This window comes from Bombyx mandarina, chromosome 15, assembly GCF_030267445.1.
Source record: "Bombyx mandarina strain Sakado chromosome 15, ASM3026744v2".
In the NCBI taxonomy this organism is placed as follows: Eukaryota; Metazoa; Arthropoda; class Insecta; order Lepidoptera; family Bombycidae; genus Bombyx; species Bombyx mandarina.
In genome coordinates this window covers 5,324,224-5,348,722 of record NC_143221.1, presented here as the reverse complement: position 1 = coordinate 5,348,722, position 24,499 = coordinate 5,324,224, and the positions used below count along the sequence as shown (strand labels likewise).

The 24,499-nt window shown below is 33.6% G+C and overlaps 1 protein-coding gene across 9 annotated transcripts in view; it reads left to right on the top strand.

The window, feature by feature from the left end:
• raskol (Ras GTPase-activating protein raskol) overlaps positions 1-24,499 on the top strand; it is a 202,919-nt gene that overhangs the window by 46,996 nt on the left and 131,424 nt on the right. For 5 of the 9 annotated variants that reach the window (XM_089732878.1, XM_089732874.1, XM_089732872.1 and 2 more), the window contains 2 exons: positions 11,844-11,965; positions 16,774-16,803. In XM_089732878.1, coding sequence (XP_089589004.1) covers positions 11,844-11,965; positions 16,774-16,803 — 152 coding nt within the window. The remainder of the gene's footprint in view (positions 1-11,843; positions 11,966-16,773; positions 16,804-24,499) is intronic. The other 4 variants (XM_028177620.2, XM_089732879.1, XM_089732876.1 and 1 more) reach the window with 1 other exon arrangement.

Below are 24,499 nucleotides of genomic sequence, written 5' to 3'. Positions count from 1 at the left end.
TTAGTGCATAATTTTTGTTTTAGTAATTTTTTTAAGGAGATTACCCTAATTCCGAAAGTAAATAAACATATCCAATGGAATGTAGTATCATAAACAATAGAGTTTTAGGGAAGAAGCCACGATTTCTGAGAAGCTCATATGCAGTTTGTCCAACACTCATCGTTTCCGTCGACGTGACAGACGCAAGTAGGGCTGCCAGTCGTTAAAACATGTTCTTGGAACAAAACTTCACCTTTGTTAAAATTATAATACAATAGTTTCAATCCATGATAATTTCTGAATTACCATAGAATAACTTACTATAATAGTATACTTTGTACTATTGTGTCGTGCATTATTAAATGATAATTTGTGAGATTCGTCCATGCATAATGTAGAACAAGAAAAAAAAATTGTTAAACATTTTTCAAAATCTTCAAACCGTCAATCGTCAAATTGAGTGTTCTAATTGCCAGCCTGCTACTTCTTTTGCCAAGCAGTCATATGCTGAAGGATAGAAAAGTTGCCATACATTACAATTGAGATCTTAAACCCATAGCCTCAACGTGGGCAGTACAATAAAAATAAATTAAAATATAACTCGCCTTTAATTTAAACATTCAAATCAAACTCTCTCAACAATACTCAACAATAATGATTAATAATCGTTGAAATCTCTTGAATATATGTACATACATATGTATTGTACATAAAATAAAATAATCTCATTCAATTCCATGGACGAAAACAACAGAAATTCGAATTCGTTTACTCCACAAAAGGTTGATCATGGGTAATGGTTTTACTGGTGGTAGGACCTCTTGTGAGTCCGCGCGGGTGGGTACCACCACCCTGCCTATTTCTGCCGTGAAGCAGTTATGCGTTTCGTTTTGAAGGGTGGGGCAGCCGTTGTAACTATACTTGAGACCTTAGAACTTATATTTCAAGGTGGGTGGCGCATTTACGTTGTGGATGTTTACGGGCTCCAGTAACCACTTCACACCAGGTGGGCTGTGAGCTCGTCCATCCATCTAAGCAAAAAAAAAAAACGCTTTTTTTTTGTGTATCATGTCTTTTTGTTTGCTGAGTTATTGTGTTTCATTTCCAGTAAAACATCGTTTTGTCTATAGCGAAGATGTGATTTTCCTCGTTTCTCTATGATGGGATCAAATTATTCAACAACACATCACACTTACATCAACATTCGATCATGGGAACTGCTGCACTCGCTCATAACTATAGCTATTGTTTGACGTTTCTGTGTAACGAGAACTAGTTTACAAAATGTGTTCCTTGCCAATTAAGTAAGCAATTAAAAACCGTAATGAATATTGTTTGTCTTGTCTGAAAGGATTATTTCAGTCGATGAACGCTTTTAAAATTATTCAATATTCAATGCAATACTGAATTTAATTGGGTATAGTACTAATTAATTAAGGACATCTCAGTTATTTATACATAAAACTAAAACATATGTTGTTTTCCTGGAATAAGACAGAGTACGTTGACTCTGAATAATATGATCTTCATTAATTCAAGTGTTGTGTTTCCGGCTGTTCGTCTCTTTGTTTTATGTGCTTAGAGTTTGTGTCGAGTTAATTGTGGCGTATGACAAATTGTGCCACTTTCTCTGAGTTGTAGGGATCGGGGCTCGTGCATCCGCGGGACGTCGCCTACCATACTTACGTTCATTTTTTTTATTTTTTATTATTGCTTAGTGGGGTGGACGAGCTCGCAGCCCACCTGGTGTTAAGTGGTTACTGGAGCCCATAGACATCTACAATGTAAATGCGCCACTCACCTTGAGATATAAGTTTGGAAAACATTACTCGCGTCATGTTTGTAAATGACAACAACATGTAATGTTTTTGTTTTTCTGCATGCTTTGCATCTGATTTATAAAGCTTTCTACATCTGATTTAATATAGTTTGTGGAAATTCGATAAATTCTATTGATAAATCATGTCTTGTTTCCTTTGCTTTTGCTCCCTTCGCTCATGGGCATCAACCAGTGGTACAATTTGTCATTGCTTATCTTTTCTATAAACCTCGTTCGAACAAGGATACGCGTCCCATAAAATTATGTAAATTTGTAATTGATTCTAAAAAGGGCATTCTGTTTTTTCATATTCATGTTTGTATATTTGACCTAGATTTCTGTAGAGAACACTACGTGAGTTTGGTTGCTTAATTTCACTCGCTCCAGCCAGAGTCCAAGTACAAGACCGCGCGGGTGGTCACAAATGAGGTGGACCGACCTAATTAAAACTACACTGGAAGGTCCCTTAAATCAGTGCAGTAGAATGGCCTCGAGCAGGGAGAGATAGTGGGACATCGTGAGATGCATTAAGTCTGCCCCTTCGAACAAACACTACGTGACGATCACGACCACTCTGTCAAGAGTGACACGATTCCAGACAAGAAGCCAGAGTCCAACCCGTTCACCGAAAATGACAAAGCCCGCCCTACCGACAACATATAAGTTAATTTATTTAGGACATCTCTGAGACAGAACCATTGCACTAAAAAAAATTTTATTCCCTCTTATAATTAAAGCACTTACTAATTTTGAGTTAGCTTTCATAGTTTCACCACACGTTCCCAGAATGATAAGTTTGCTAGTCTCAATATCTAATTTGAAATTTTATTTTCGAATTTTCTGTTGATAGAGGCATGATATGTAACATTCATGTGTTATGTCTTCACGAGTAGGAAGATTTTTATAAAACAATTGAGGATCGTATTTCAAGACGGGGGCAGGATTTATATGGTAGACTCTGTTCCAATAAACACCTGCTCTATTAGGCTTAACGGTCACGGTATTGCTAAATTGTTAAAACTAACACCAATATAACGGATTTAAGTCATTTTAATGTTTGGAATGTACTTAAGAATTCCATTAGCTAAACGTTCCCAAGCGATGTCTAATATGTTAAATCTAAGCTAAAATTATTTACTTTTTATATTAATATAAATTTCCGTCTTGAATGAATTTACACGTGAAAAAATATATTAAGAGTTACTATAACGTGTATTCGTAACGTGCGGACGCTGCGAAAATTGCTGTAGATTAAAATTATACAATAATACGACGTATTATTATTCCCACGATACGATGTCACCAACCTCACACATACTTTGCTTATACGTTGGTTTGAACTTTGTTGAGAATCAACACTTTTTTTTTTTATCTCTTAGATGGTTGGACGAGCTCACAGCCCACCTGGTGTTAAGTGGTTACTGGAGCCCATGGACATCTACAACGTAAATGCGCCACCCACATTAGAGATATAAGTTCTAAGATCTCAGTATTGTTACGGGTAACTGCTAAATTTCGTACAAAAAACCTACTTATGTTACTTTATTTCACATTGGAGAGGTAGACGAGTAGCTTAAGACAATTTCAACGTGACATAGATAGTGATAAGGATATCACGCTACATATTATCCTTATTCTTGAACATCACTAACATCTATCTTCTATCTATCTCTATATATAAAAAATGAATTGCTGTTCGTTAGTCTCGCTAAAACTCGAGAATGGCTGAACCGATTTGGCTAATTTTGGTCTTGAATTATTTGTGGAAGTCCAGAGAAGGTTTAAAAGGTAGATAAATATAAAAATGCTCGGAATTAAATAAAAATAACAATTTTGTTTTTCTTTTGATGTGTCCCCTGACGGACGGATTCCTTTTGTTTGTTTTAAGTTTATTTTATACAAAAGTTTAGGTCTTTTATTTATCGATTGAGGCACTACGAAGTCTGCCGGGTCAGCTAGTATAATTATAATATAAAAAAAAATATCAGAAAAAAATATCTGAAAGAAAATAGTGCCATAGTAGGTATAATTATAATTGCTACACAAAATTAGAACCAGCTACGTCAAGCATTAGGAATAAATTACGTAATTAGTCGGCGTAGTACGCGTATCGTCCCAATAAAAAGTAGAATTTAAAGTGCAATGGTATAATTGCACTAGAGTTAGTACAGGCGCTAGAGTAGGGCGACGCCCTTACCGGTCGGTCGACAAGTGACCTTTATGGGGGAGGGCGAATGCCAGGATGCTTAGCTATTCATAACAATTCCCAAGACGAACACTAAACACGTAAATGTCGATTTTATGTTATGTGCTGTGATTTGAAAATTAAATTATAGTGAATTTAAAAACATGGCGTTAAATAAAATACGGTAAACATAATTGTGGTGGCGTTGTTACGTTTACTGAAATTATTAGAACAGAAGTAAATCAGTATCGTTTAATTATTACAACGTTTGGAAAATTAATGGTATGGTTTACCCTACCAGTCATTTTCATTAAAAGAGAATATTTGCGTTTGTTTTCTTATTTAATGTGAAAATAAATTAACTTTTATAATTTAGCACATTTATAATTTTCATGTGATTTCATACGGTAGTAACATCGTCGCATTTTATAATTTGTGTTCGAAATAAGTTTAATGATGTCAAAAGTTATGAAAACCTATAAATAAGTTGTGTAGAAATATTTTATTCGCATATTGATTTTATTCATTTATGCATTATATTTCTTGCATGCATAAATTAAACTCCATGAATATTCTAATGAGTTTTGGTTCTGAATCTAGCCGTGACATGAGGCAGTATTATTTCGTAGTCTCGAACTCTCGTATACATTAAAAAATGTATTAAGTTAATTAATACTAGTATGACATTTCATTCAAGGAAAATTTATTAAGCAACTTACATCAGAGGCTACCGTGCGAGACCGAACTGAATATTATAAGGTTTGTTTTAAGTTAAATTCTCGGGTCCCGTGCTTTGCGTATGAATTTTATACAACATATTGTGCATAAAGCAAACATGCGAAAGTTCATGGATGGAACATGAATATAAAACACAATTTGGAGAACTAATTAAGATATAGAACGTCTGCGCCAGGCTCAGATATTGATTCAGGACTTATCTATGAAATGTCGTATTTGTCATTATTTTCTTGTTTGTACTGCTGTTTTTTTTGCTTCTCGTGTTTCTTCTTTTCAATGTCGTTAATTAATCTTTCGTTCAGAACATTCTAGAACTGAACTTCACTTTGTCTGTTATTACAAATGTTTACGAGTATTCGAGTCTGAGTTTTACATACAATGCCATATAAAAAACTCTTACAAGATGCTCAGAAAGCCTCGTTACTGCAGAGACAACCGACACACCCATTGTGATTGTAAATAAAACTCTCAAGGGTAACAAGGCTCGGTTTCTCAAACGAAAATAGATCCTTTATATTTTGCAATTAAATTTTAATATTGTTATTAATATACATTAATTCGGTCTTGTGAAAAATAATAATAAATCCGAAATGTTTTCTGCCATTCAATGTTGATTGGCGAACTTATAATTTTGCTAAATCATTTGTAGGTACTTGGTTTGGGATGAAAAATACAGTAAGCATTTTCTTAGTTTAGTATAGTATGATTATTGCTTCAGTGCCGTTACGATAGTAATAATAAAATCATAAAACGCCTTACAATTAATAGAATGCAGATTGTACCAAACAGTAGAGTAAGTACCATGTTATCCATACGTCCAGACACGTAAACTTGTTTATAAATAAACCTTGCTTGCGGAGGCTAGGCGTTTTATTTCAAGCTTTACATTAAAACAACAATACGTGTTTTAAGCGTATTGAGAAAGTCATTTTTAAGTTAAGACCTCGTCATTTTTGTGAGTATAGAATTTGAAGACCATTTAAAAATATGTTTATCTATTTAATGTAGTGGCGTAAACAAGACGTGACAAATATTTAGCAGTGAATAAATTGTAATAATAAGGATGATAATAATATGTTTGATAAGAAATCACTGTCGAGTATTCCAAAAGCAATTTCAAAAACAGTTCCAAAAACAAATTTAATGATTTAAGCAGAAATACGAAATAATAAAACCTTCTACGGATAATATCGCAGTTGTCTATATTTAGACAATAGCGAAAAGTGTACGTACGTCTCATAGATTTATTTATAAATAAACGCCACTTGTAGAGGCTGTTTATATCAGGTTCAACGTCGTCCATTTCCAATGACGGCACCAGCTTCTTCGTCTATCACCGAGTCCACCCACACATCTGATTACAGAACAGGCTTGCAATAATTTTTAATATTATACTGAAGATATTATTGATGTGATATCATGGATTTATTTCTTTACATAATTTCGAAGTAATTGAATGTTAGTATTGAGGAATTGTATAATTCTCGTTGTGATACGAATTTCGTCTTCTCGCATTAAAACTGTATAATCTCAAAGCTTACTAAATTTTACAGGAGAGTGTTTTAAAGGTTTAACATATTATGATATTTTTAATATCTTTGCAATATTTATTTTCTAGTTTTTAACAGTTACACTATCTTTTAAAGTAAGATAAAATTATATATCCACTTTTGTTAATAGTAGTCAAAACATAGGTAAACTAAAACTAAACTACGTTCTTTTGACAGTATTTATGAGACACTTTTAATGCGAAAAGACGATTTCTTAGCTCCTTCTGATAAATCTTCATGCAAGGATTTCTATGTAGATGTGAGAGCTTGATAAATTCTGTTCGAGAAACAAGCTACAATAGTTGAACCTAATGTGCAATATTACATACATGATACAGTTAATTGAGTCCAAATTAACAACAGGTTAGTGTAAAAATGTTAATATGACAATTTCAACAAATCTTTTAACTGAAATGAGCTATTATATTATACAGACATAAAATTTAAATTTCTTCTTGCTATTGACACTAAACATGCATGATGTCATTATTTCGAGGAAATGTGAGCTGTCTCGATACTCCGCAGAATACAGGTTCCGTTTAAAGATTCGCGAATTGCGACCCAAATATTTTAAACGAAACGATGTGTTTTTTTATGTCAAAATGTTTATTGTCACTATGTTTATGAACTTGATTTGGTAGATTAACACTATGTTACGTTACTCCTAGAAGCTAAAACAGCTCAAGAGAATGATCTATATGTTTATTATCATACAAAGGATTTACACGAATTGGCACCGCTCAAGAATTGAAATACCCACTTTCTATTACTATCCCTGAGGCGCGTACAGTTTATGTGAGTTGATGGACGGGCTTAGTTACGAGTGCCGGCTATAATATAGAGCTCCAATAAAAAAAACGAAGACTTTCAAAGTGTTCCGGATGGATATGTCTAGCAAACCTTGAAATAACATTTACCTATCGAGCAGTCCTAAGCAGGTCTTGATCTGTTTAGATACGGTAACTAATAAGACCGGTGATTAATTATAAATCTGATAGATGAAATGCGTTAAAGTAATTAATGTAGGTATTCTTAGTTCCATAAATCGATTAGTGCGTTTTAATCCTGTGTTTTTGTTTTTATGAAGGCCCTAAACTTAATTGTAAATATTCTGGAAACTCTCTTCGTGTATTATATAAGGTAACTTACGGTAATACAAGAATTTCTCGTTCTGATTTGCTACTTTTGTATGCTGAATCATTATTTGCTGTAAGAAGTGAAGACGTTTGTCAAGTAACTCTAAGCAATTATTTTTAATTGGATTTTTTTTAAATAACGGCTGCGTTTGTAGTTTGTTTTCTTCAGCGATTGATATCTGTTCTTAGTACAGTTGCTATGACTTGGAGCTAGGGATAATGAGTATAATCGTCATAAAATATTATCAAGTAGATAGAGCGGACTTGCAAATTGCTTTGGTAAAATCCTGTTTTCGCTGATATAAAAAGTAATGAGAGAACGCTTTTTTTAAATGAATAGCCGCGTAAACGGGCTCATGGCGAACCTGGTGTTAAGTGACTGCCGAAAACAGACATCACCATGTAAATGCCGCCATCCACCTTGAAATATGAGGTCTATATCTCACTTGTACAGTCTAATGGCGGTGCCATCTTTCTAACAGTAATGCATTACTGCTCCACGGCAGAAATAGACAGGGTGGTGGTACGGGCTCACAAGACGCCCCACCGTTAGTAAATACTCATATTAAATACGTATCATATCATATTATCATATGACATAATATCATAGTCCATAATATCATATTAAGCATCTTTATAAAAAAAAATTAAACAAATCATATTAAGCACATGTTGTTAATATTATACAAAGTAAATACGAAGTCGGCTCTTATACTAATTGAAAATATAGTGTAGAAGAAATGCTGAATAAATTTATTTTTAAACAAACATCTAAAGCGGACTAAGTAACGTTCGTAAAATAAAACCATTGCTACTATCCTGAATCTGATCGCCGCGCCGGTAAATCGATGAGTTGATATGAAATTCTATGAATGAGAATAAAATTTCCTATTTTACTTAGTACCGTCGTTGTACTGTGCGTGACTGTACCGCCGATAGTGTGATAGCCGAGGGCTATTTTCGAATCGAGATGGGCGTTCCGAGCTTAGCCTTTTTTTTTTGCTAGTTCTCCTGGTATCAGGAAAATATTTCGTTCACGGTATATATGTATAATAATTTTAGAAGAGTCTTAATGTATGTTTAGTTGTCTAATTCGTTTTATTAGATATAAGCTATCTAATAATAAGTTCAATATAAGTTTTCGAAATTTGAATATGTATAAAATATAGTAGCTGATAGTATCTATTAACAATCTTAATATTTTTTTAAAATAATACGAACAAAAAAAACCTGTTTTTGTATGAATACTAGTGGTCCCCCAGTAGTCGGAATTCGACTATATTTAATGGAAATTAAAAGTTTGAACGTTATTATGGTCCTATTATAACCTCTATAACCTCAAATTTCGCCAAGACTACACTATAGACAATTATTATTAAAGACAAACAATATTAATCTATTCTCAAATTGCGAAGACCTATTCACAAATTGACCAGACTTTAAACAATAACAAAAGTTTGACAATAAACAAAGAGTATATATAAATGTGTCGTGTCAAATACACGGTGTGCAATGTTTTTTAATTGATTTAATGTATTTTTTATCCATAATTGAAGAAAAAAAATTAACATTCTGCATTCCTCTATATTTTTTTCATAAATTCATACTCCTCCGTCCGCGCAATTTTTGTAAAGAGGGGTACAAAGTTTTTGTTTCACGTATTTATATAAAGATTAGATTATTACTTTAAAAGGTAAATGAGAAATACATTTCTGATTAATGAAAATAAAATGCGATAAATGTTAAATTTGCGATCACCACTTTAATTTTTTATTCGATAAAATGAAATTTCACCATTGTTATTCAAAAGAAGACGTGGGCCTGAATATATCGACTTTCTATGTTACTTATTTGAGAGCATAAGAATAAAACTTGCCTCAAGCGTTTGTGGGAGTTCAAAGAATGCCCACTTAAAACCTACAATCTTAGTCTTCTATTGAATTTCAAGATGCAATAGCCATAACCATATTATTATGACCATAGCACTTTTCAACTTTTATTTTAATTTAATTTAATTAGTGTGATTTCCGTCGTACCTATTTTCACAAAAGGGCAAATCTTGGTTCACTGTATTTTCCAATACTCTAATAACTATCACGACCATTCACTCATTATATCTACTTTATTTTATTTATGGCCTGTAAGAAAAAGTATCTTAACCTAACACTTTTCTCTTCTAAGTTATGTCTCATTTAGGATTTTAGGCGAAAGGTTTCTAGTCTGAGATAAGTCTATATTCCCTAGACCAGAGGTCGGCAACCTTTTGAGTCGCAAGAGCTAATTTACAAATTTCAAAGTTTTTAAAGAACCACAAAAAGATTTTTTGCTAACTATAAATAGTACTTGCATATTTTTTTTAATATGACATTGCACACTGTAATAATCAAAGTAAGTATATCATTGCCTAAGAGAAAAAAAAAAAAAAAATGTTTGGTTAAAATAATAAAATGTTTAGTACCCTTGCAGACCTTTTTTGCGTAATATGGGTTATTATTTTAAACAATAATTTTACGGATGAGCCGTCTGATGTTGTAACGTACAAGCTAGAGGTCGTTTTAAATATACTAAGGTTATTGGCAATATCTTGACAAACTGGTCTCAGTTCTTCTCAATGATAACGTATAAATATATTTCGAGTGCTATGCTTTATATTTAATAGCTACTAATTTTAATAGATCGCTAAGGTAATGTGTCAGCATTTAAATATAAAAAATATCGTTAACTTTTTTTTACCCGCGGCTTCGCTCGCTTTAATGAATGTTTTGTCAATCAATTTAGACTTAGAGCAGGCAGTTTAGTACCCAGATATAAGCTATGTTTAATGTTCTTCCATTTGGCATTAATAAATACGAATTATGGGCAACATGATACATCTGTCTGGTCATGAGATAGAAATATGCTTTCCCAATGAACCTCTATTATCTACTAGTAGGTAGGGCGTCTTGTGAGTCCGCGTGGGTAAGTACCAAATGGGTACCAAGTGCCAAAAACTATGGGTAGTAACGAATGGGTGAGAGTTTTAAATATAGTAGCCATGCTACCGTAGCCTAGCCGTATTAGCCATAGTAATAGATCATCATGGCGATATTTTACTAGTAATAAACAGAATCATTTTGAACGCATTTCCGTGAAAGTAAAACAAAACCGAGCATCAACTGAGTCACAGTTAAATAAATGGAACACATTAATCCAAGTGGAGACTAGTAGCCACTGTGCGGGAAGTTTATTAACCGAATAACTGCTTCAATTGGTGTTGTCCTTTTGAGAATTCTCCTCGACTGCGACCTCCTACCAATTTAATTGACTACTAAGTGAGATTAAGCAGATGACAAGGGTGGTGTCCAAATATTCGTCTGATAAAAATCACGAATGGGACAATTAAGGTTTCAGTTTTGGTATTCAAATAACTTTTATTCGTTGGAAATTGAAAAAAAAACTGTAATTTCGCCAAATAATAGGAAGTTTAGTGACCATCGTAATTACGTGAAATTCTGAAAGCTGATTACTGAATTTACGTACTTAAACGTAACTTATTGTATTTTATTATTATTATTGTATTGTATTACGTAACTTATTGTATAATGGAGTAAATAAAAAAAAACAGACGCTTTCAAAATTTTAGTCTGCTATAGAAAAGCAGTTAACCTTTATTTTTAATAAAGCCGAATAAAAAAAAACCTCGTATTAAAAAAAATACTTCACATTCTTGAGAATACAAATAAGTACGTTCTAAGAGATTTTGTATTCATTGGAAAGGTTTCGATGCAGTCGCCTAGAACGTCGAATGCTGTAATATTTACATAACTCGTTGAGATGACAGACAACGGCTCTTGCAATTATGTGCTAATTTACACTTCGACGCGCCATAATTGAAGAAAGTACTGAACATATAACGAATGTAATTGCGATTTTTTTTATTGCTTAGATTGGTGGACGAGCTCACAGCCCACCTGATGTTAAGTGGTTACTGGAGCCCATATACATCTACAACGTAAATGCGCCACCCACCTTGAGATATAAGTTCTAAGGTCTCAACTATAGTTACAACGGCTGTACCGCCCTTCAAGTTTTAATTTGTGATTAGTTTTAATTTGTTTAATTTTTTGCCAGATATCGCGGAGTTCGAAATTTTTGCTGCTTAATAAAATACTTTAAAAAAGGCATTAGCTAATGCTTCTTAATCTATACTAATATTATAAAGAGGAAAGATTTGTATGTTTGTTTGTTTCGAATAGGCTCCGAAACTACTGGACCGATTTGAAAAATTCTTTTTCCATTAGAAGCCGACATTGTCCCTGATGAACATAGGCTACTTTTTTTAATTTTTTTTTTTTTTTCATGTGTGTTTTAATGTTTCCGAAGCGAAGCGAGGGCGGGTCGCTAGTAATATATATATTTTAAATTACGTTACTGATATTATGATTAATTTTATGCAGATGTCGCAACTAGTGCCGTCGCCGGAGCGGTAGTGGGAGTGCCGCTCTCCTGGGAGCCCTTCTATTGCGTACTTCAACAAGACAGGCGCATCCTCACTGCATACACTAGCGAGGAACTCGCCGTGAGTAATCTTATACCTTTAAACGAGCAATTCTTGTATATAATCTGAATCTCGGAAACGGCTCCAACGATTTTCATAAAATTTAGTATACAGGGAATTTCGGGGGTGATAAATCGATCTAGCTACGATTAATTTTCAGAAAATTTTGTTTTATTCTTGTTTTCAATAATCAACTCTACCAGACATCTATTAGCGAATAATAATACTATTTTTCTTAATTGAGGGCAACTAACCGCTTTAAAGACACAATAAGATGGCGTTATCAAAAAAAAAAGAGCAAAGCTCGGTCATCATCTAGCAAATCATTATATAAATTTTAATAATTAGAATTCGAAATAGAAAGGCCAATGGGTAAAAGAAGAGGACGACCAAGGAGTACACGGATCGACGAAATAATAGCAATAACAGGAAAAGAATGTAGATACAAAGCCAAGAATAGAGAAGAAACCCATAGACACAGCCCACTGAGTTTCTCGCCGGATCTTCTCAGTGAGTCGCGTTTCCGATCCGGTCGTTGATTCTGCGAAGCACTGCTCTTGCTAGGGTTAGTGTTAGCATCACTCTGGTTTGAGCCCCGTGAGCTCACCTATTAGTTAAGGTTACGCTGAAATAGCCTCTCAAGGCTATCAGCTTAGGTAGCAAAAAAATATATAGGGAAGAGTGGAGTAAGCTGGAGGAGGCCTATACCCGAAGTGGGGATCCAATAACAAAAGTTTTATATTAGTAATTTTTATTTGATAAGGTGTTTTCTTATTTTGGCAATAAAATGGGCTTATTATTATTATTATTATTATATTGATAATTAAAAAAAATCTGTATATTATTCACAGTATAAAATCGTTTTTTAGTTTGTAGAACATGTCATCACATAAGATCATTAAAAGAAACCATTGTCAAGTACCTGCTAGTTTTCACCGAATCGTGTTAAAGTAAAGGTTTACAAGTCATGCTTCATAGCATTAAGCATCTTTAAATCTATATTTTTTGCCGGTCTCTAACTAAAAAGTAATTGTTAGAAATATTCGAAAGTACTGTTTAGTTTTGTTTCGTGGTTGCTGTAATTTTATAAAATAGAGCAATAATTATGAGTGTTCGATTTATTTTGAGAAATTCAACTAACAGTATTATAAATGCTTCAGCGAGTACTGATTCGTGGGTTCTCGACGAACTCGTCGAAAGTGCGGGTTCGACGTTGGACTTAACCCACAGGACACACCCACTGAGTTCCTCGCCTCTTCTCATTGAGTCGGGATTCCGATTCGGGAGTTTTTTTTTTTTTTTTTTTTTTATTGCTTAGATGGGTGGACGAGCTCACAGCCCACCTGGTGTTAAGTGGTTACTGGAGCCCATAGACATCTACAACGTAAATGCGCCACCCACCTTGAGATACAAGTTCTAAAGTTTCCCGTATGGTTACAACGGCTGCCCCACCCTTCAAACCGAAACGCATTACGGTAGTAGATTCAGCGAAGCATTGCTCTTACTAGGGTAGATAGATATTAGCAAAATTCTCCCAATCTAAGCCCCGTGAGCTCTGCATCTGGCTAAAACAGAATAACCTCTCCAGGCTATCGTTAATTAGTTTCACAAAAGAAAGATTCGTGCGAAAGGAATAAATCGGAAGAAGTACTGCGAGAATAATTCAGAAAGTAATAGTGATAAGGGTTTTCATTGTCGTCTAGGGATCACTAAATAGAAAGTCCGTCGACACCTTACGTTACCGGTGCCTTATATGTCTCCACATTAGAGGCATTCAAATTGTCATTAGTTTAAATTTATTATGTATTTATAATAAATCTTGATCGTTTTTTAAGTCAAGATTTTGTTGAGCAAGTGATATAAAATAACAGACTGAATTCTAATTATTATAGGCAATAAGCATACACGCTGTAATAAAAAAATATATAAACATGCTTCAGCCGTCAATTTATTCTTTGCTCAACTAAACTTTTGATAAAATTTAAAACTCATACGAAATTCTAGAAAACTTGACTAATTTATTTGGAAATTAAGATTAAATTGACGAAACTGTACATAAATAGCTTCGTTTATTAGTCTGCAAAAACTTTACTAACTAACCGTTCATTTATACCTGTAAAGGAAAATTTGCTTGAGATCTTTTTTCAAATCATTTGTTCCGCTTTCCTAATCACGTTCGAAAATTTATCTTGTTATCTCACGTCTGACGGAATTTAAAAAAGCAACATAAAAATGCTATTTCGTTATAATTCGATGCAATTAACGTTTTTTAATGTTCCATTACGTTAAAATTATGGAGATATTTATTGTCGTGTTGTTTGCGTAATAATGTGGAAGAAAGGGTTTTCATTAAATAACATTTTCGATGTAGCGTTTTAATATGTAATAATAATATCAACATCACGTTTATTTGTATGTGATGTAATTTGGATTACAAATCTACATGCTCATTTCCACTCAACAAATGGCAAGAAGGATTGCATTTCCTTGTTAGAATTAGCTTAAATAGTAGATTTTTTTTTAGTAAGTATGTAAATATGTGAGTGAGTAGTAACGAATAGATTTAAATTTTCTTGTTTGTATTGTCTAATATTGAAATTTTCTACTATTGAAATATCGTGAGTTGGGAAGCAGTTAAATATTAGTGTTTAAAATGTTAGTAATTATCAAACATTCCAAGAGAGCTTTTGATATTTTTGAACCAAGTGTATCTTAGTTTAAATATAAGTGACTCTAGGGCAACAGTTTTATGAAACATAAAACGATACAAATGAACAAATTCATTTATTACACCGAAAGGCTAAATAAAATAATTAATTAATTAAAGATTAAAAAAACTTAAGTAACAAATTAAGTAAAAATATCCAAAGCCTAAATAAAATAATTAATTAATTAAATATTAAAAAACTTAAGTAACAAATTAAGTAAAAGTGAACTTTGACGGCGCCATATCATTGCTTTACATCAAAGACATGTTCAACATATTGATTAGATCTGTGTGATTGCTGTCATTAAAATAATTTCATACGCTATTTTGTTATGCAAATATTTAATAAGGCATACACACGTATACAAAAACATGTATTTGCTGTACTCCGATGTGTTTTGACCTACTTACTAGTAAGAGCTGTTATGTGATGGAGACATGACAATATTTTGTAATAATATTTTAAAAAAAAGATTAGTAACATTTTCATTCCCTGACATTTTGAGGCAACTCAATGAAACATGAAATTCATATTTGTTACATATTGAGTTTCATATCGGAGTCATGTATTGAAAAATATGACAAAATCCTGATTCGTGGTTATTACTAGTCTTATTATGTTTGTACCGAGACGATTTAAAGTAAAATGGTCATGCTGGTAATACGAGGCGATATTTATTTACTGAAATACAAAGCATACGAACGCGATGCGTAGGCGCCGAGATTCTGCATAAATCAAAATTAAACGCAAGCCACGAGGGTCCTCGCCTTCGCGAACGAGAGGAATGAACTCATTTTGTTGAATCAATATTAGTTTACTTACTACACACGTCTAATTCTAGTTAATTAAAGTAGTCTAGCAAGTAAAAGTACCTACACCAACTCCGTTTCTTTTCAACCGTCAAAAAATTATCCCGAGTATCGTTTGCCTTAGGCATTTCTCATATTTATCGTTTTTTATATGACCAACAATATTTCAAGAACTACTCGACTTGAGTATCTTTCGCTTTAAAATAAATAGCTTTTGCCCGCGACTCCCTCCGCGTGGAATAGTTACTTTGAAGTAGTAGTAGTTACTACTTACGTAGAAAGTGAAAATATTTTGAAACATTCTTTATTCGTGCTCCGCTTGTATTGGTCTTAGCGTGATGCCTATTGCCTTCCTCGATAAATGGGCTATCTAACACTGAAAGAATTTTTCAAATCGGACTAGCAGTTCCTGAGATTAGCGCGTTCAAACAAACAAACACTTCAGCTTTATATTATAATATTAGTATTAATTAATTAAAGTAGTCTAGTAAGTAAAGGTACACCAGCTCCATTTCTTTTCAACCGTCAAAAAACTATCCCGAGTATCATTTGCCTTAGGCATTTCTCGTATTTATCTTTTGTTATATGACCAACAATATTTCAAGAACTACTCGACTTGAGTATCTTTCGCTTTAAAATAAATAAGCTGTATTGATTTTTCCTTCGATTTCAGATGTGTTTCGGTTATGATAAGTGATTACAAAATTTAAACGGCATCTTAATTGAATGAAAAATTTTAGTATGCCTAATACAATGGTTAAGGCGAAGATGTTGAAACGCCTAAGTATTTCATTTCGTCGCATTCAATATTATATTCTTCATATTAAAGACACGTCGTACTATGCTATGCTATAATCAAACGGAGGATGTCTTTAAACAATGGGAACGGAAGCATCAAGTAGTCGGGTTCCGCTTCTCATGAAGACGTATTACCTTTTAGACATGTACCTTGCCACATATAAGAGGTACGGGTTGAAGAATATGGTATTGGATCGTTTCGTAAAACATTCCCTAGACTGTTCGCTTCCCTTTTGAATAATTCATAGCGCACAAATTAGCAGTCGAATCAGATTTTGCAACACTTTTTTCCGCCCTAGTATTACTAAATAAAACACGTTAATAATTTCATTTTAATCAAAGATATTTTTGCTATTTAGTTCTAGTATCTAAATCTGCAAGTTAACAGTTTAGTGATAATTTTTATTTATTAAGCGCTTTTTTTCTTCATCTTATTGAAATATATTTAAATTATTACAAACAGTGTTATTAGAATTGATATTAACTTTATTTGTCTTTACATGCGGCTGGACAGTCCTTTCCTGGATTCTACGTAGAAAGGAAGGTAAGACTCTGTATGTATGTGTGTGTGTTTTGTGAGCATAAATTACATTAAAAATTAACAGAGTAACAATAACTCCCAAAAAATAAGGTTTACTTATTAATGCGTGATATTTTTTGTTCATAGATTTCGTTTTATAAAGCTCAATGGATTTATTTTTTCTGTTAATGGAAATCGGGCTGGTATTAGACGGTTTGCCATAGCGGCCATGTTAATGTCGACGCCCGCCTTGAGACATGAGGTCGGAGATATAATTATATATAATATATTATATAGTTGGAAATCGTCCATACCGAAACACATACTCCTTATTTGCGACAAATTTTAGTGTCACGTTACACGTCCTTATGGATCCATCAGATTCAATAACCCTTGCATTAGACGCCTTTAGCTCTAACACTAGGAGCAGGCTTAGGGACTCCGGTAACCGTACTCGTCGAACTCGGCAAAGACTTCAACGTGCAACATTACCTAAACATCAGCCCGTTGAGTTTCTCGCCGGATCTTCTCAGCGGGTCGCGATTCCGATCCGGTAGTAGATTCATTCGCAAATCGGCCACTCTTGAGTTGTTAGGTCTCCCTTGGAGGCGCTCGGGTACCTGTTAGCAAATCCCATCCCTCCTGGCTGAGCCCTTGCTCGCCCACCTGTCCTTGTGAAAGCGGAAAGGCCTCAGGGCCACCAGTAATCACTCAATCATAAAAAAAAACAAAATAGTTTCTGAATGTGGTACTCATTGACTCATGTGGGCTTATAATAGCACCTTATTACCATGGGAGAGTACCAACACGAGATAATAACATGGAAATGAAGTGGGAGTATTATTACTATGTAAAATAAAGAAGTTACACTTTTATTCATGTTATAATGTCTGGCCGCAATAACATTGATGCTAAATCAAACCACATTGTGGTGATGTCATGGCCTGTATACGCCATGTGCGCGTTCGACCATAACGCGCCAAATGTAAGCAATCAAAAGACTACTGTTTTTTTTTATAAACAGTGAAATGAAAGAGCAATATGGGACAAAAACGTTGGTGTAGCGATCGCGTGGATAACATTTTAACTACCAACGTATCTGGCTATAAATTTATGGAACATGTAACAAAATAAAATGTTTTTGGATGTTTTGGGATTTGCGAACATTTAATAACGAATTTATTATGCTTGTTTTAAAAATCATCAGTAATATAAATTGTTTTTTTTTCTTTTCTTTCAATTCGTTACTAAAAGGTCTCTTTGATTGTCATTGCATTAATTGCATGTTTGATTTATAGTGTGTGACTCTGTTTATTGAACATAAAACATGTTTTAAAAATATAACGATACTTAATTAATTTAATAAACAATATAACCGTCGTCTATTGCAGTGCAATGTCTTTTTTATTGGGCTAGATGGGCAACAAGTATCCGGCCCAACCGATATCAAGTCGTTGTCGGAAGACATTACAATGTGAACCAACTGTGAGAGATGAGATCGAAACTTTAATTGCATTGGTGAACCAAGTTTTTAAATATTTTTGATTTCTGCGGGTATTGGTGTTGTAGTCCTAAGGTACATAGGGCCCTCACAAGTTGTTTTCACTTGACCTTGTCTTGCGCTTGCTGCTTAAAATCACTCCAGGTCAGGTTGGCAGTAATCATCTCGCTCTCTACGGTGCGTCGCCAAGTGTGTGCAGTGCTACCAGTTGTTCTGCCATGAAGTTGCTCCTCAAACGCGATTGATACTGCGTTGATTCCGCTGCGCCGTAGAGTGTGTCCTATCGAACACCATTTCCGATTATTATTAGTATTTTGCGAGTATTAGTAAAATAGAAACATGTATATTATTATATAACACACTCATATCACCTTTTATAACATCTTATTTGACAATTGTTTTGAAAATTGAATCGGTGAGGGGGAGCTTCGCAGCTTCAAAGACTAAACAGTATTCCGGTAGTATTTTAAGTTTTCAGAAGAATTAATTTAATGAGTAGCGTGGTCGGCAGTGCTCGGTATTTTGTTAGCAATGTGAATGACGTGGCCAATTACAAAAAATCTCCATGATAACTTTTGGGTTGGTATTTACAATTTTACGATCTCACAGACGATGCTATACGCCATAATAATACTAATTAATATAATGGTGCGATTAAAAATGTTTTCGTATACTCACATGAATATTTTATCAAATCATTATTTTAATGACAGTGTCAGAACATAATCCAACGGAAATAATGCTCCTAAATGAGCACTCGCCATAGGAAAAGTCAGAGACGGTCGTAGTGGTCTAGTTTTTGTGTTAAACATTAAGTTTATTTTTACGTTAACTATATAGTTGTTTCATTCTACTGAAAAATTTTGTGTGTTGCAATTAAAGGTGTCTAAAAGCGGTCGCTTAAAGTTTTAAAGCGATAAGGCCCCACTGTATTCCTGTTCACCGTTAGTAACGTCATAACCCTTACTTTTCTCTTTACGGTGATCAAAAAAGACTCATCCATTAAATTTGATTCTAAATTCAGGGCTTTCATCCTGTACCGCGTGTCTCAAAATAATATTTGAAAAGGTGGAACAGCGGATTAAAATAACTAGTGGTCCCAGTCGAAATTAATTGAAATTATAAATTTGAACATTATTATGGTTATATAGTTATTGTCAAAGACTACTGCTATAATCACAAATTTCGCCAAGACTACACTATAGACAAATAATATTAAAGATAAACAATATTAACCTATTTTCAATTTGATCACAGACTTTAAGCATTAACTAAAGTTTGACAATAAACAAAGAGTACCTATTTAGACATATGTTTGAGTGTCAAATACATCGCAGTGTGTGTAATGTTTTCTTTATTGATTTAATGTATCTTTTATGCGTTATTTTTAAAAAATATTAGCGTTATGCACTCCTTCTCTATATTCTCTATAAGTGTGGAAATTTCATATTCCTCCGTCCGCGAAATTTTCGTAAAAAGGGGTACTAAGTTTTTGCTTCACGTATTAATATATAGATATTGTGTCTAATGATTGTGATATTAAAATGATATGCTTGGTGATGGCTTATTGTCCGTTCTACTTTGAAGTCCATCACCGCTTTCTCAGTCCTACTTTGAATGCTGCTCGTGTGACGTTTTGTGGCAAAATCTATAAATACACCTAATAAATATGTTTCATATAAACGTTGGTTGTAGATTACGAGTATCACCGTCATGCCTATTTCTAACGCGTAGCCACCGTCCTTTCCGGTTTATAGATAGGATATCTATCTTGTATTAAGTTTCACGGGTCCAATCTAATATCATCCCAACTACCTTAAACAACTTTAAGAAAAATATTGAATCCGTGTCACTTATTGCTTAAAGTTAACAACAATGCTGTATTTTCGGTACCTATCCGTGTAGATCGCACTATCCGTACATAATTATTACGCAAATTTTAAAAAGTAATTACTGTTTTTTTTTTGCGAGTTTCATTTTTATTATTCTTTCATTCTTTTAACGCGGTAGTTGATCGTGAATACGTAGACGTAATAAATGCATGTGAGATAATTGAACACTGGCATAGTGACTTCGCTCGATACAAGATCACCGAGGGGCTTTCTTTAGGCGACGACAACTTTGTTAATAGATTAGTCTACTAAATGGCCGAAAACTATTATTTGGATAATATAAAATACATATTTAAGATAAGTTTAAGTCAAGTAAAATACAGATTAAATTATTGAATATCGTATGCAATAAACTTGCATTTTAATTTAAACTCTAAACTATGTGAAATATTTTGAGGCAAATTTCTGAACATTATATATCGCAATAACTTGTATATAGTATATAGTGTATGTCTTTGTCGAAGAATGAGGTTAAAGAGACAGTAAAACCGACACATCGTTCCCGGAGTGTGGGCTCGTAAAATTCATTGTCCAAGAAATCCCATAGACGTCGGGCTCCAGCTGTCCTCATTCGAGAATTGCCCCGACATTTCTATTTATAGTCTCAATGTTTGCACCAATCGTGTTGGATCCATCTCATATGTAACAAAACAGATTACAGTTGGTTATTATAAACTATCACGATTTTAAGTATCTATATGTGTAACTTACATAAAATTACTATGGTTTGGTGAAAAATCAACCAGCATTCCGAACATGTCGGCGTGAAATCAAAAGGTCATCGTTTTCATAATAAAATTCAATATAATGTAACACCAAATCACAAATTATGTGCTGACTTAGAAAACTATCTCACGTCGACTAAAGGGTTATGTAAATGTTTATGACAACTAGGTATATTTATTGACCGTTGAAGCCATGATTATATATTCCTGTAACGGCATCTTAGGCGAGACAGCTCCGACGTTGATACTGCATAGTTCATTGCACGTGTACATTATGCAATACATTGTTCATCTGGTTCCATCGACGCTTATTTTGCATATACATTATACGTTGTAAGACTTTACGCCTACTCAACGGATCGGAACACACAGGCAACAAACTAAATGATCCCGTGCTAATTCAAAATTAATACTGCACTAAATTAGACAATTTACTATTGAGATTAATTAAATTCGGACCTTACTACGGACATACGAAAATAAAATAAATATAGATTTTTTTGTGGTTTCGTGTTGAATTGTAAAAAATACTTTTTTCTATTTTCAAACGTGTGGTAGTGACCAATTTGGAAATTAAAGATTTACGAATATTCAGCAGACTTCGTCCTGCGACTATGTAATATGAAATTATAGCAATGGTGACGTTTCTTTCTAATTTAGTTCGTGGATTAAGCAGAAAATTTTGAGAAATTCGAATTTGGCACATATATTTAGCTGGAAAATACGCCATGTGAAATAGTCCCGTTCAGATTTTTTTTAATAATCGATAATTGTCGATTCACTCTGTGTGTTTCGAAACTAATCCCGCCTCCACGATTAATCAATAGTGCGTGCGCTCGTGGTGCGCTCCAAGAGATTGATGCTCTATTTTAAAATTGATTTATGTGCACATATTTTATCACAATTTGTATTTAATTGTACCTAACGACGTTCTGGTCATGATTAAATTTAGATCGAAGTAACGTAAATTCAACTTTGTGTTTATTTTTAAATTTATGCAAAGGGATCCAATTGACAAAGGACCTCGAACTCCTGAATTAAATTCATAAAATAAAAAAATATATAATACATTTCAACCTTGTATTTGTTTTAACTCTCTGATATTCATTGTGATTCCTAACTCCTACACAGATACTGGTCTCAAGCATAAGCCGTTGAATTTATCTGTATCATTCATTCACTCACTTGTGCATTCATATTTATAATTAGCATAAATTCCTTTTGAACTTTATGATTAAAAAATACAGTACATCAATGGAGTTATTATTAGAATTAAACAGTGCATCCCGATAACTACATTAAAGCTCAGCATTTAAGTGTAAGATGAATATAGATTTTGAAATAATTTGAAGATTACACGTTTTAAAAAATAACGAAGACTTTAAGTTTATACAACGCTATCTTTTTATAAAGAAATTAAGTATAAAATGTAACATCCTAAATATTTCGCATTGTAATATTGGTATTTTTTCAAACCATAATAAGCACATAGTTTCATACAATCCATGTTAGTTCTCTGATTCTAACGATCAGACGCTCGTTCTGAAGAGATAGTATTTTAGTGAACAATAAAACATAATATGTACTCTATAATTACTGCACTGAACTGTGTTATAAACCACGGAATAGATACCTTATTTATCTATTCCGTGTTATAAACTATCAAACCAAAATATTCTCATTCGCCTCACTATGAATATTGTAATATAATTGAAGTCGTCGTGGCCTAAAGGATAAGACGTCTGGTGCATTCGTGTTGAGCGATGCAGCGGTGTTCGAATCTCAGTCGGGTACCAATTTTTCTAATGAAATATGTACTCAACAAATGTTCACGACTGACTTCCACGGTGAATGATTACATCGTGTAATAAAAATCAAACCGCAAAATTATAATTTGCGTAATTACTGGTGGTAGGACCTCTTGTGAGTCCGCACGGGTAGGTACCACCACCCCGCATATTTCTGCCGTGAAGCAGTAATGCGTTTCGGTTTGAAGGGTGGAGTAGCCGTTGTAACTATACTGACCCCTTAGAACTTATATCTCAAGGTGGGTGGCGCATTTACGTTGTAGATGTATATGGGTTCCAGTAACCACTTAACACAAGGTGGGCTGTGAGCTCGTCCACCCATCTAAGCAATAAAAAAAAACATTGAGTTTCTTTCTTCCTTGAGACTACAGGTTAGGTGTTATGAGTAGACAATCTAGTGTACTCTCTTTGTAAGTGATTTTGTTACTATTTGAGTCACATTTATTAAATATATAAACATGAAAGACATAAATGAATGGTCGAACTGAAAGTATTGTACATAAAATGGAAAAGCAAAAATAGGAGCGGAACATTTTAGCTTGTGCTTTCTTCGATTTTCGTTAGTCGGAGACATAATTAAAAATACTTTTACGTTATTGTTGAGTTAACAGCTTAGTCATCCGTGACCACGATAACTGTAAGCAATCGAAACTTCGGAAATTAATAAGAAAAAGTAGCCCGCGAGATTAAACGTCAATTTTTAATTATTTCAGAGTTATTTTTAATCTACATTTAAAGGGGTTATTTTTTAAAGACCTAAATTAAAATATCGGTAATAACGCACCATTTCTGTACTATTTATGTACTGATTGATCTACGGGCAGTAGACATTTTCAAGATCGACTAGAAACTAAGACAGTGATATGAGGGATAAAGCAAGGGTCCAGTCGCCATACCATTAATAAAGAATGTAATGTTGTGAATGTAATGCAGGGCTGTCTAACATATAATAATTTATTAAGTATTATAAATTGATTAATATTTGATATATAGATTATAATTGTTGAGGTAAGGTTAAAAGGAGGAAGGTGGGGTTCTAGTAGTAGCCCGAGGTAGTATGTGAGACCATAATTTAGTCCTTAAGAAAAATAATTTAAGATAAAAACTCTTGAGTTTGTCTTAATGTTTTTTCTGAAGACGATCATCAATCCACGAATTGTTATTAGTGCTATTTTTCCTGATATTCAACACGTACATTTTTATTAGAAAACTTGATGTTGATAACATCAATAATTTAATATTTTCACTTTCCAGTGGCTATCAGTGCTTAGTCAGAAGCATGCAATGTTTTATTTTATTTTATTGATAAAAAAATTCGTGGTTAATAATGTTTAGATTTTTGGTCAGCCCTATAAAATCTGTAATAATGTACCGACAAAATACATATAAACAGCATTTTCTTCTGGGGAGGATAATAAATATTATTTGTTTATGTATATTCTCGGAATTACGACGACTGGTGCTTGTTTACTTTTCAGAGGAAGTTCTGTTAATGATGTTATTCTTGTAAAATAGACTAAAATGTTTAATGAAACTCCCATTACTATCCTCTAGTAGCGGTAGTAATCATGCGGGCTTAAAGTGTAGGTTTGTTTTAGTGATACGGACTAGAAGAAAGTAATCTCCGCGTCTTGGTCAATGGCCAAGCTGATTCGTCAGCGTGTTTTAGATGATCTTTAAATTGGGTGATGAAGGCGACGCAGTATAAAATGATGAGTTTTCAACCCTTGAAGAAAACAAAGCGTTATTACTCTTCTCGGCTTTCAAATAAAAGAGGGAAGAGCTTTTTTTTTA